The sequence below is a fragment of the Chrysoperla carnea genome, chromosome 3 (genome assembly GCF_905475395.1).
Source record: "Chrysoperla carnea chromosome 3, inChrCarn1.1, whole genome shotgun sequence".
Classification (NCBI taxonomy): domain Eukaryota; kingdom Metazoa; phylum Arthropoda; class Insecta; order Neuroptera; family Chrysopidae; genus Chrysoperla; species Chrysoperla carnea.
The window spans coordinates 69,953,715-69,967,435 of NC_058339.1; the positions used below are offsets into that span (position 1 = coordinate 69,953,715).

At 28.5% G+C, this 13,721-nt stretch overlaps 1 protein-coding gene across 1 annotated transcript in view; it reads right to left on the reverse strand.

Moving 5' to 3' along the window:
* Positions 1–13,455, reverse strand: part of LOC123295159 — a 93,085-nt gene extending 79,630 nt beyond the window's left edge. Inside the window, exon 1 of the mRNA XM_044876392.1 lies at positions 12,941–13,455. Coding sequence (XP_044732327.1) covers positions 12,941–13,368 — 428 coding nt within the window. The 5' untranslated portion in view covers positions 13,369–13,455. The remainder of the gene's footprint in view (positions 1–12,940) is intronic.
* Between the last annotated feature and the right edge of the window lie 266 nt (positions 13,456–13,721).

The window sequence follows — 13,721 nt, forward strand, 5'->3', positions numbered from 1 at the left end:
TAATACTTTTAACTGGCTGCAACACAAAAAGCTGGTTTAATGTTTTAATGTATAGTAAACGTGTGTTTGTATATGGAAGTGTTGGTTTATTGATGTTATGGAATGTAATTCCTATGTTTTCTATTTTAGGTCAATTATTAAAGTTAATTTCCTTGTATAGTAGGATAGAATTCTAACTTGTTTTTAACTGTAGTTGAAATGTTTTTGTACTAAAAAAAAAACTAAACGTTTTACTCGCTACACGTTATGATTTCCTATATTCGTTAAAAAAATGTTAAAATGTCTGTAAAGTACACCTTGATTAAAAATATTACAAGCAATGTAAAATGAAACGAAAAATTGCGTTCAACTGTTTTCAAAAATCGTAATTATTTTACGATTGTACAATTCATGACAAGTGTACTTCGAGGAAACCATGGGTGAAAATCCACATCTAGCAGATCAGGGATTTTCCCTCCCAAGAAGTACCTTAACCTAACCACTTCCTCTTCCTTGAAAAAAAATAGAAATGCTAAAAATTACTAAAGGTATTTCCAGCAAGAAAGCACTTGCCGACAGATTTTTTTCACAGACTCATGTTAGCTGTGAGATCCTAAAGTTGCAGAATTTTTGGTCGGCAAAGTTCGCAATTTTTTCATTCAAAGCATGTAAAATTCACTGCCCTACCAGCTACTTTTTACGATATTAAAAAGTTCGACAGAATTGAAGAACAAAGTAGGAGAGTTGAAAGGAATGTTCTTAGAATAAAATATAAAATAATAGCAACGTATCGTTTTGTTTTCGAGATATTAATTTTGACGTAAATTGGTCAAAATTAGAAATTTAGCCATTAATTAACTCGTTTTTCAACGGTCAAAATTTCTGAAACTTTAGATTTAATAGTAAGCCTTATTCTTAGCCTGTGAACAAAATTCGTTAAATTCCGACCCAAAGTGGGTTTTACTATTATAGTTTAAGCATAGAAACTGCAAATGCCTTGCTGGAAATTATACTGCTACACAATTAAGAAAAGTTGAAATGTGTTTTATAAAATTGAATAACACAAGTTTACCAGCAGAATAGGCGGCTTGAGTGTATGGCGCAAGTTTTAAGGACACATTAAGTTGTAATGAAAGAAATTGTTTTTGTTGCCACCAAGGCAGTACTACCATCGGAAAGATATGTATTGCGTGTAAAACTGATGTGTTTTACAGAAAGGCAAGGATTGGCGTGGAAAGTCGGGAAATATATCACAAATTCTATATTTTTGATGTTTTGGGCACCCAGATTTTCCACAGTTAAAATTTAGATAAATATTCTTCAAATAATTTAAAATAAAAGTGGATCAAAATGTCCAATTTATCTGAATTTAAAAAAAATCTTTATTTACTTAACGGAAGATTTATGTCCGTCGATAACGATAGTCGCAAGAAACTACAATTTCTGAAAAAAAAAATTAGGTTCAGTTCTTCAAATATAATAAACTATTAAACTATCAACGAAGTGAAATTCATTTGAATATTATTTTCTGAATTTTATATTCGTTATTTCAACTTTTTAAACCACAACATTATATTAAATTCTTCATCAACTTATCAACTACAAAACTTTGGTAAATAAATTATAGATAAACGACTAACTAATATCTTTTATTAATACAAACGCTACAAACAATAAAGCTCTAGGAAATAAATTATAAAATTCCTAACCTAACTTTATTATTACATTAAACGATAAAGACTATAATTTTTTTTTTCTTAAACACAATAACAAATATATTACGTTAGATATTATTAAATTAAATATAATAAAAGAAATAATATTAACACATATTAAGTCTGAACAATAATTTAATAATATCATATAATAAGTATGCACGTAAACATGCAATGCTACTGTGTAACGTTTTCAAATATATTGTTAGGTTATATTAGGTTATATTGGCTGTCCACGAAAGACACACTTAAGCTATAGAGCCCATTGTGTTACCATATATTTTTTACCATATTTTCTGCTGATAATTTCATTTATCAGCTACTCAATTATTTTCAGAGGCTGAATGTACCTCCTTCACGCATATACCATGCACTACACCAGCCTATCACAACTATTAATTAAAACAATTTTTGTTGTGACGGCGGGAATCGAACCCGCTACCCTATGCATTCTGCGGAAGGAATAGGTTACGCTTTAACCAACTGAGCTCCCAGGATTTGATAAAAATTGGAATCGGACAACCTGCTCCAATTTGTTGTCACTACACTCCTCCATTGTACTTTTTTTGTGTAAACGCCATCAAACTGTAAGAAACACCAACAATATTGTTGCTTACCGATGCCATATTGACAGTGAGCGGGTTTCAACGCCAGTTGGCGGAAATTGCAACTAAATTTAAATAACTAGACTAGGCAAGTAATTAAACGCTAGTTGAATGGCGCCGTTGGTAAAAATACTAAGATGTTAATAGAAGATTCGGACTAAATTCGAATCACTTCAGAGGAAGAATTTTCACTTTTCAAAAAGAAAAGTGAAGTTGGTTTTTAAAAATCTTTACTAGTATGCAAGATATGATCGTTTAAAATTCCTAATTAAACAAAGAGGAAAATACCCACTAGTGACGTCATACATGAGTATCGCCATAGAGATTACATATAAAACTTTGTTTTGCTAAAAGGAAATGGGCAGCCTTGAATGCATTCTTTGATTGCTTATACCTTCTTCGTTTTTAATCAATTTTAATTTCACTTTAAAATTTTGTCATGGTATCAAGTTTAGTTTTACATTTTTATGGGTAATATGACCAATTTGACATCAGGATTATCCCCTATTGGACGACTATTCAAGCTAGTTGGCTGCGACATATATATTTCTTCGTATCATAAAATTAACGGCGGTTTTTTTTTTATATATACCTGTCTATATACGTACCTATACTATGATTCATGCGAATTAAAATACAATGATGTTTGTATATTAAAACTGATGGAATATTATAATGCCATTTTTTTTTCATTAAATATTTTAATAATTTTTTATAATTATGAAACTTAATAACTACAAGCCATGCACCTTACTACTTACATTACTTTATGTTTTTATATTGTGAACTTTTTTCTATCATTTCAAAATTAATATATGGAAAATTATTTATTCTTTAATTAATTAAGATATAAAATTTTTTATTTTATTAGATAATATCAAGATTCTTGCTGATATGTGTATTTTTGTCTTCTGTATATTTAATTGATTTGTTAAGGTAAACATATTAAGTAAATAATGGATGTTTTCTTAGGTTCATGAAAGAAACCCAATGTTTTTTCTCTCAAGAATAAGGTTTTTGCCCCTTATAGCAAGAAACAATAGATTTCGACACGTACTAGAAATTTGAAGAAACTTTTCATGTAGGCATCACACAATTTCTTTAATCAAAAGGAATTCAAGGATGCTAAAAAAAGAATTGAAATTTCTAAACATTTTGCTCTAAGCCCTCTAGTTTTCGAGTAAAAAATTCGTAAAATTTGAAAAAATGTGATTTTTACGATTTTTAGCCCTCTTTAGTATGAAAAAATCATATTTTTTAATATGCATAAAATTTTTATTTGTAATGTAAAGCTTGCTCAACAACATACCGCAAAATTTTTTGGATAAATTGCATTTCAAGTGTTTGATTGTTAATTGTTAAGAGAGCGCGCGAAAAACACCTCAAAAATATAACGATTTTTTGTTTTATACATGCTAGAAAGATGAAATTTTCACTAATCGACTCGAAATAAAGTTAAATTAACAGTAAAGTTCGAAAAATTTCCCAGAAAATTGGAAAAACTGTTTTTGCGATTAGTTTAAACAATATCCTACCGGATTATCCACCGGCATCCTGCACTCTTACATTCAGAAGCATTTTTTAAACGGGACCCTGCAAAAAATTTCCATTCGAAAATTATTCATACTCAATGACGGATTACCGGGTCTAAAATCTTAAAAAAACAGTTGTCTATGGAATTATAAGACCAAGTATGGAGAGTATTTTTTATTAGACAGTTAATTTATAAATTTGAACCGTTTTATTGTAAATTACTTACCACTATATCCAATCTATTTATTCAACGTCTTCCAAAGCCCAATTTCTGTAATCGTATTATTTTAAAACAAAGATAATCGCATGGCAAAATAATTTCCCCAATAAGGAACAAAATGTTTAAATCGCTATTCCAGAAATTGAATTATTTTTAAATTTCAAAGTTGACTGAGAGAAGGAACTAAGCTGTTTTTTATTTTATTATTTTTAATACTTCCAAACTGAATTTTTTAAGTAATTTTCGAATTGAATGTTTTTCATTCTGATATGCGCTTATATTGGGAAATATAAAAACAGTAAAAGACATGTGTGTGATTCCTTAATCTCTACGATGGCGGTGAATCATAAGTACCGTAAATTACACGCCAAAAATGGGTAAAATAGAAAGCTGGGAGAAATAAGCATATTATATTAAACAGACATAATAAAAATAATAATACTTACATTATTTTTTCAAGACGTCTTTTAATTTTTTTTTTTTATATATGGTCTTATGAGTAGGTCTTATTCATCACATATAAAAGTAGTCCATATGTGGGACGAAGCGATTAGAATTAAATATAACGGTTTGACATCTTAACAAAAAACATATTATTTCACTTCCATATATACAATCAATTATTTGAATTATAGGATTTCATCATCATTGCAGAATATTGAACCTCAGTTTGCACTAAATTACTCGCCCACTTATGCATTGTCTATCGAACGCTTATGCATTTTTATTAATTCGCTTATTAGTTTATCCAAGTAACTTTAGCATTGTTCATTGATTATATATTTGAATGGAGTTAAATGTGCCACAGTTTTTAGTTTTATATAGTCGTTACATTTGAATTTCAAGGCGATAATACCCTTTATTCTCCCTATCCTGGTTACATTTATTCATCGAAAATTCTGTTAATTTTCACAATTTTTATTATTTTTTATTGTTTTACGCCAATCAAATAATGATTTCACGCCATTGAAAAATGTGTAGAGAACCGTCTTAAGCTATGTCATATGATTACGACGTCTACAATGAATATGGTAGTCACATGAGTAGATATTTTACCCAAAAAATCTTACTTAAATTTTATGTTGAAAATCCACATATAAAATTTTTATAAAAATAATAAATAATTAGTTTTTATATTTGTTTAAATATAATTGATAATGATTAAACTGTGATTACATATAATTACATAAATAAATGTTTATATACATAAATATTCAATACAATCACAAAATATCTAAAAATACATAAATTCTTACTAATCATCACGTACGGATTATTACAAAAACAACAGATATATTATTTGGATATGATAACAAATTATATGCAATAATCATACAATATAAAGATTGTTTTAAATATCCTCTGTTCATTGGTCGATGTCCTGTCAATCCTCAAAATACACGAAAAACATAAGCCACCAAAGCAACTAGTAACATACCTACCTTCACAATAAGAGTTTTTACGATTAGGTAATTCATGCTGATGATGACTACTTGGTAGTAGAAAAACGTATTTAAATAATACAAAAATTGATCTAGGAAATTGGGGCAAAAAAATACCCTAGAGATCTTATTTATTATCTTTGATAATATGGTACAACCTCGATATAGCAAATCGGAAGGGAACAAGTAAATATTCGTTATATAAAATTTGTTATCAAGAGGTAATTAATGATGTTTCGCTTTTCTACGACTGATAAGGAACTTCTTTTACGTTTCTGAGCCAATGCAACTTGAATTTTTAACAATAGTGACGAGCAGCAGTGTTTACATTACTTTCTATTAAACAACAATAATTGTTTTACGAAAAAAAGTGTCAGAACCTGTTGCGACATGAATCACATACTATGAGATTACGAGTCATATATTGGTCGGAACGTTATATATAAAGGTTTTGGGTTGACAATTCGTTAATGAGAGGAATTTACACTTTTTTTTTTATAATTGAATATATTTACACTTTTTTTAATAGTCGAAAATTCGTTCTGAAGAAGTTGTTCGCAAAACTTTTGACTTTTGTGGATAATTGAAGGAGATTCAAGAAAAATTTGTTAAATCGAGGAATTTTCATTAGATTGAAGTACGTTATATTCAAGTTGTAATGTATTTATAAAATTTAAATTGTCAACAGGTTTCCATAAAAAAAACTACCTAATATTTTACCAATGTCGTGTAATATTAAAATATTTTTAAATCATTGCATTGTGGAATTTCGTATACTAAAAATATTTCCTTTAACCACGTAAATTGCAATATAACATGCAACGAAGAGGTTCCTTTGTCTGTTATTAATGAATTTATGAGTCTGAAATACTTTTTTAATAAACTCGGCGCGTGGGAGCATGGCAGAGTCAGTATAGTATCATTCATACTCGATAGTTTTTTTGATAATTTTACAATTCAAATTGTAATTCTATCGAAATTGCACTTGAGCGAATTTATCAACAATAACATTTAATAAAAAATTTCCAAATAAAATGCTGTTAACCTCTTTTCCAAAGGACGCATTTTTGGAAAATTTACGTTTTATGATTAAATTATTTATTTATATTTGAAAATTGTACCAAAAATAAATTTTAAAAGTTATCCAAAAAATCAATTTTGCTGTTTTTCAGCCAAATTTCAACAGATTTTCATAAAACAAGTACGTTATTGAAAAAATGATTTTGCAATGCAACAAAATTAAAAAAAAAAAAACAGATCAACTATAATGGTCAACATTCCATAAACCATTCTTTTTCACCTTTAGGCTCGCTGTGACTACCATTTTGACTGTTTTAGTGATAGGCGTCATTAGTTATTTTCCTAAGGGATTCTAACTACTATCCAAAAAAGAAATTTTCTTAAGAACTCGGTAAAATTCCAAAAAATCAATTTTGCTCTGACACACAAATTTCATACTATATTCTACTAAATTTGGATCAAATTTCTCAATTTTTGAGTATAATGTACTTACATTTTAAAAATTTTTAAAGAAATAATTGCCAACCCTGTTTTTATATTTATTGAATCATACACATCAGTTATCATAACTAAACCTCGCCTATAACCTATACGTTAATTAATTTTAAGAACCCTGCTGGTTATATTTAGACAGATGATAGAAATCAGCCAATTGTTGAATTACATAATTAAAATATTCTCTGTTCCTTGAATTCTGAAAACTTTAAACGATAACTTTTACGTAGGTGTGTTTTAATAACAAAACTAATAAAAGTAATCAACTTAAAAATATATGGCGTATAAAAGTGTAGATGAATAAAATTTTAATATAAATTGTGTTAAATAATTTTAATATAGAAAGGATATTTTTACGTGGGCTTAAATGTAATAATATTAAAAAATAGTATATCCATTTCATTGTCATTAAAGTTTACAAAGTTAACATGAATTGTTCGCAGAAATATAAAAGATCTAGCTTTTTTGCATATATTTCAGGAAATTTTCTTCCGAGTTCAATTCAATAAAATTAATATTTTAAAATAATACCCTAGCATATATCTATAATAAATTAGGTTAATTAAAATAGTGGAAAGCTGAGGGGATACGGTTCTCACGGAAAGCGACGAAATTGTACGTTACAACTCTATTTTCCACCATGTAGCTCATAGAAACATTCCAAACCCTGTTAATTTTATGAATTAATTCCTAGAATAATAATCTAATATTACAAACGTTAAAATGTATATATATAATGTTGATTTTTTACGTCAAATAAAGTATATATATATATACTTATAAACAAAAAAAAAAAAAATGTAAGATTTTTGTAGAGGTATTTGATTTATTATCTCAAAATTATGTTATTATTCACAAAAATATCGAATTTTATATTGTTATTGATAAATATGGAAACTATAAAATTAAATTATTTTTGTAAACATTGATCGTTGAATATTTATCAAGTTCAGAACTACCTGTCATCAACTTTCAAAATTACCTAAAGATTTCCAATTTTAGAGAATCATAGTTTTTCCCCGACATCGGAAGGTTAAATTTTTGGCTAAACTAATTGACTTTTGTATTATAGTCCTAGAGATTAGTCCAAAAGACAATATATTTAGCAACACAGAACTCAGAAGTACCCAATTGTTTAACAGAACCACCGTTTTGCTGAATGTAACAACATTCGTAGGGTCCTTTATAATCATAAAATTTTAAACTGTCACAGTATTCACTTAGACGAAGTACTAGTAGTGATATAATTATACTAATTGTTAGATTTTTAATCACTGCAAACAAGTCACAACAATCAATTATTATTTTAAAGGTTCCTTAAAGGCTCCTAATTGAATTCCTACACGGTTCCTACACGACTACTTAACTTCGCAATTGATTAACAACTGATTTTAGAAAAATTAATTATTTACCTATCTCGGTAATAAATTATTTTCGAACATATGTTTATATGAACATTTTTGTTTACTTTAAACAAAGGGGTCGTTCATAAAATACGTTCGCACTCAGGGGGGCAGGGGTTCTGCTGAGTGTGACAAGATGTGACAAGGAGGGGGCAGGGGGACTAAGACAATGTGACGTTCGCAGCTTATCAAATAATTTTATTGGAGAATTTCTTTCAACTATTTTTTTTTTTCATTTTTTGTCATGATAAAAAGTATTTTATTTTTAAATATACAGATAGCTAAATTTAAAAATTTTTATTATGACAATTTTAGGGGGAGGAGGCCTTAGTTTTTGTGACGTAATATTTATAGGGGGGTCAGAGAAAGTGTGACACAGTGTGACAGCCGGTTGGACGTGGTGTCAAAATCCTAATTTTAGCGTGACGTATTTTATAAACGGCCCCAAAACAGAACACGACTGAGTGAGGAGACACACTGAAAATAGTCCCGTACAATTTAGAAGAAACACTTGTTTATCTTTTTAAGCGTATCGATAATATACGATAATAATAAAGCGTATTGATTAAATCAAAAATATAAACATAAAAAAACGTTAAAATGTTGGAAATTTGTTTTCATATTACATTATAATCCATGTTATAATGTACGATATGTACATGCTTGATTTATTGTCAAAAAAAAAGTTAATAAACTACACGATGTTATTATTATTATTTATGAAAATATTCCATGTATGAAAATTATAAAATATTATACACCAGAAAATTGAGGTAAACATTAAAAAATTTAATGTAAGTTTTCATTTTCTATGAATAGAACCACTTTTTAATTACAATTTTATTTTTATTTTCTAAATAACCCTTGACATTGATGTTGCCTTGTGACGTAATTAACTAGTTTATGTGATGTGTGAATATCATGAAGAAACACCTGATTTCCATGAGATATCAGAGTTTATATGTACCTAAAGACAATTGTAAGGCCTAATACATACTTATATAAATTAGTGAACATTTTCCCAGACAGTAGAAGTCACCCTTGAGACTTCAGGAGTCCACTTAAGGATAGCTCTGGCATTGAATAATATAGACACAGGCTCATTTGGGTCACTATGACGTGAAACAAAATATAGCAAACCCAATTTGCCTACCAAGATTTTACGGAGGCCATACAACATTAATAGTAATTATTATTGTTGGCAGGATATTGCCGGTTGAATTACCAACTTGATTTTATTCGCAAAAACTATATTTATGTTATTTAGATAACTCTACGGGGGTTCAGTTAGTGAATGTTTGAATTCAAAACTTGGGAGCAACATCGGCAGAGAGAAACTGTGAGTTTTTTATGTTGCCTCTAACCTCGCCAGAATCTTGTAGTTCTAATTGCTTATGAAAAGCTATTTCCATCGATAGACGGCTCTCCTTCCAGATGATGAGAAGCTCTTAAATAGTACGCAAGGAAGACACCTAAAACTAACTCCTTCAGGCCCAGGTGGTTCATATCACCTAAGAAGTAGGTACAAATAACTAACCCTCAAAATCAGTTTTATATCTTCCCAGTCGTATATTCAAAAATTCTTAACAGATTTTCTAGCATGACTCTGGATAAACATACAATTAATTATAAGGAGTAATTATTTGATGAAGCTAAATAACTATTTCAACTATCGTTTATGGACAACAGAGAAAACGCGATCTTTTTTGTCGAGTCCTCCATTTTAAAAACTACTTGCTTTTTCATTGTCAGCCTTTTACGACGCAAATGGGCAAACGTTCAAATTTTGCATTAATTTTGGAACATCCTTATGTAGAGAGTATTCAATTTCTGCCGAATCAATTCAGTTTTCAAACAAATGTTCCCAAAGAAAAGTTTTAGCTGTTTTAACACAAAACTTGAGTTTTATTTTTAAATAAATTTCATTACAATTTTTTTTCAACTCCATAACTTTTATTTGTTTCATTTTTCATATTCCATTTTCCAGGTTTTAAGGCTTTTCTTCACTCACTAGTAAATCCATCGCTAGTAGATCCATATATATAAGTATGTCCATAGCCTTATTAAAGTTATAGTTAGTCTAGGTATGATAATTCAACCTAAATTCATAAATAATTTTATATATTTTTCATCATCTCATGGTCAATTATCTCTTATTAAAGACACGACACATTAGGTAATTATATCAAAACTGAACTACATTTCTCTGTTTTTAGATTTCATATATGAATGACATAATAAATTTAATTATTATATTGGAAATTAATTAAGTTATTAAATTTTTTTAATTTTTATAAAATGAAGGCTTTTTTTTATCATATGTACTAGCCATTAACGGTCTGCTAAGTTAGACACTTCCGTTATATACAAATATCATCAAAAAGCATTTCCCCTGTTGTTTTGACCCCCAGAAGAACTTAAAGGAGCAAAGCGCCTCTCTGTAAGCACTTTGCTCGAAAAATGTGTACAAGTTCATCGATTTCGAACCGTAAAGAAAGATCAAAGATAAAGAGAAAGAAGTAAAAATGGTCTTCTACCTGATTCGGCCTCAGAACTCACCGCAACATTAGCAATTATACCTCTAAAAATATATTCCCCAAACTGTAACTTATTTCCACTTGCAATGTTAAAAACTTGCGAGAAAAGGTGCCTTAATATAGCAAAAAATCATCGGCAAAACAAATATTTTGTATGAATTTAAGGTCAACAAAAGTTACACCATTACAAACAGGCGCCCCAACGATTATAATATAAAAATTATTGATTTCTGATATCAATAAATTGTTTGAATATTTCATTTTATTGATAAAATGATAATGTAATCTCTTGTAGGTGGGTTTTGAATTGAATATTTTAAATCGAAACAATTTTTACTAATATTAAAAATTCGAAAGTGTATTTGTTTGTCCTTAAAGATGACGACTGCAGGGTAGAGAGTGACAGGGATCATGGAAAAAATTATTCAAATTTAAACAAGTTTATAATTTAAAATAGGCTTGAAGCGACGTGTAACTTTTAATAACCTACATAAAAAGTCCTTAGCCATTCTCAGCCTTTAGGGATTTGAAAGTTGAACATTTTAAAATTTAAAACTCTCAGGTCAGAACTAATTGAAACTCTCAGATCAGAACTAATTGAAACTCTCAGGTCAAACCTAATTGGTTTTTTATACATAAAAATTAATTTTGTGTATTATATTAAAATTAAGAGCTTTCTGGGTAAGAATTATTGATTTTCTCCGAAATACTATCGATTTCGAAATGTTTTAGTTTAAAAATCATACATTCTTTAATTTTAATTGGGTAAAAAATCTACCAAAAAATTTAACTCCACAGGGATTCAGGGAAAATCAAAAAGGGTTTCGTACATGTCTTCGAAAACTTATTATTATAACTTTAAAGGGCTATACAACGTAAGCCCACACATGCTGTGCGTGAATAATTTCATTTGAGTTTCAAAAGAAAAACTTTATTTTCATGCACCCCACTATTTTGGATCTTGTTGGAATCGTCTTAAAAAATGGGAAAAAAGATATCCTTCTTAGCTAATACTAATTATTATTCAGATTTATTCCGTGTAAAAACAGTTCAAATTTTTGTTAATTTAATACCAATAATTATAATTGAAATACAAGTTTTACTGTAATTTTGTAAAATTAATAACTAAACTTGGTAAAATTACTAAGAAAAGAAGTTCATATTCACTTGAAAATATGTTAATTAAAAAAAATTTACGTTTTTAAAAATATTATTCCATAATTAATTTTTGAATTTTAAATAGGCGTAACATGCTTATCAATTGATATACAGGGTGGGTCATTTTAAACTTTAAAACTTAAAAAAACAAAATCTTTTTTGAATCATCGTGTGATAATTATTAATAATATAGTGGAAGATAAATGTTATAGTGGAAGCGCAAGGAAACAATACTCTTTTACTCTTACCGGCTCTTCCACAATATCAATTCAGCAACATACAAAAAATGGAAGAGCTAATTAAGCATATTACGGCTAAATCTCTTAACAGGAAGTAGCCTCTTTTAATGAGGCTGCCTCAAACTTATAAAGTTCCATTTATTTTTGTCAGGGTAAAACTCGGGAAAGAACTCGAAGTAAATGGGAGACAGCTTTGAGAAAAATTGGAATCTGTTAGAGTATAATAAAATATCTTTGGATCCAGGCAAAGATCTTTTAAAATGTAAACATCATAATATAAATAATATTTTTTAAATATTTGTCAATGTTGTTTTTTGTATAGTCTTAACTAGACTTTACAAAAACCAGATGTGGTTATAAAAATATCCCAAAAAAAAAAAAAGATTTCATTTTTAAAAATCAAAAAATAGAAATCAAACATCAACAAACTGTTTATTTGTAAATCGAGAAAGCTAAATTTAAATATGCCGTTACTACGTGAAACAACCAGTCAAAAATTATATAAATTAAAATGTTGCCACTAGCAACTTACATTCCTAAATCAACTACCCAAAAACAAAAGAAAAATATTAAATCGAACAAAAACGCACATACCTATAAAAATCGTTTTCCGTAATCATATCGCGAATACTATCCTCTGGATCAACAAAATCATAATTCAATTCATGCTTATTCGGTTTCTTCAACGATTTCACAACATTCACATGATTGTTTGAGCTATTATCACGATCCAAAAAGTCACCTTCCGGTTCACTATCACTATGTACAATATCCGGGATTTCATCGGAATATACACGTTGCATTTCATCAGATGATGTTTGAACTAAATCATTTGATTGTTGCACTTGTAAAACTAAATCATCACTCTTACTATGCTTTAATTCAGCATTTAATTGTTCACTAGGTCTACACAATCTTGATACGGAAGTCGTCGACCCGGATCGACAACCATCAAGTAAACCACTTCGAGGAAAAGTATCGCCACGACTTCGTGTCGTTCTAGACGCTAATAAGTCAGTCATAATACTATATTTTTATGATTTAATTATCACGATACTAGTAACATAATTATTATACTAGACAAAACAGCAAAGTTAATTGATGCTGTTGGCCTTGCATAACGAACTGGTTTTTGAATTGATTTCTCATACAATATTCAATAAGAAAACGTTTTAATTTTATTTATTTATAATTTTTTATTTTATTTATAAATATGAATTCACTAAACAATTCCGACATTTTATCAATATTATATTTTTTTGTATAATTTAACTTTGTTTATGTAGTATGTTAAGTATTTCTTGTATCTGTGATACTTATTATATTACTGTCAATCTGACAATTTTGCTATAGGTAACACAAACATACTGTGAAA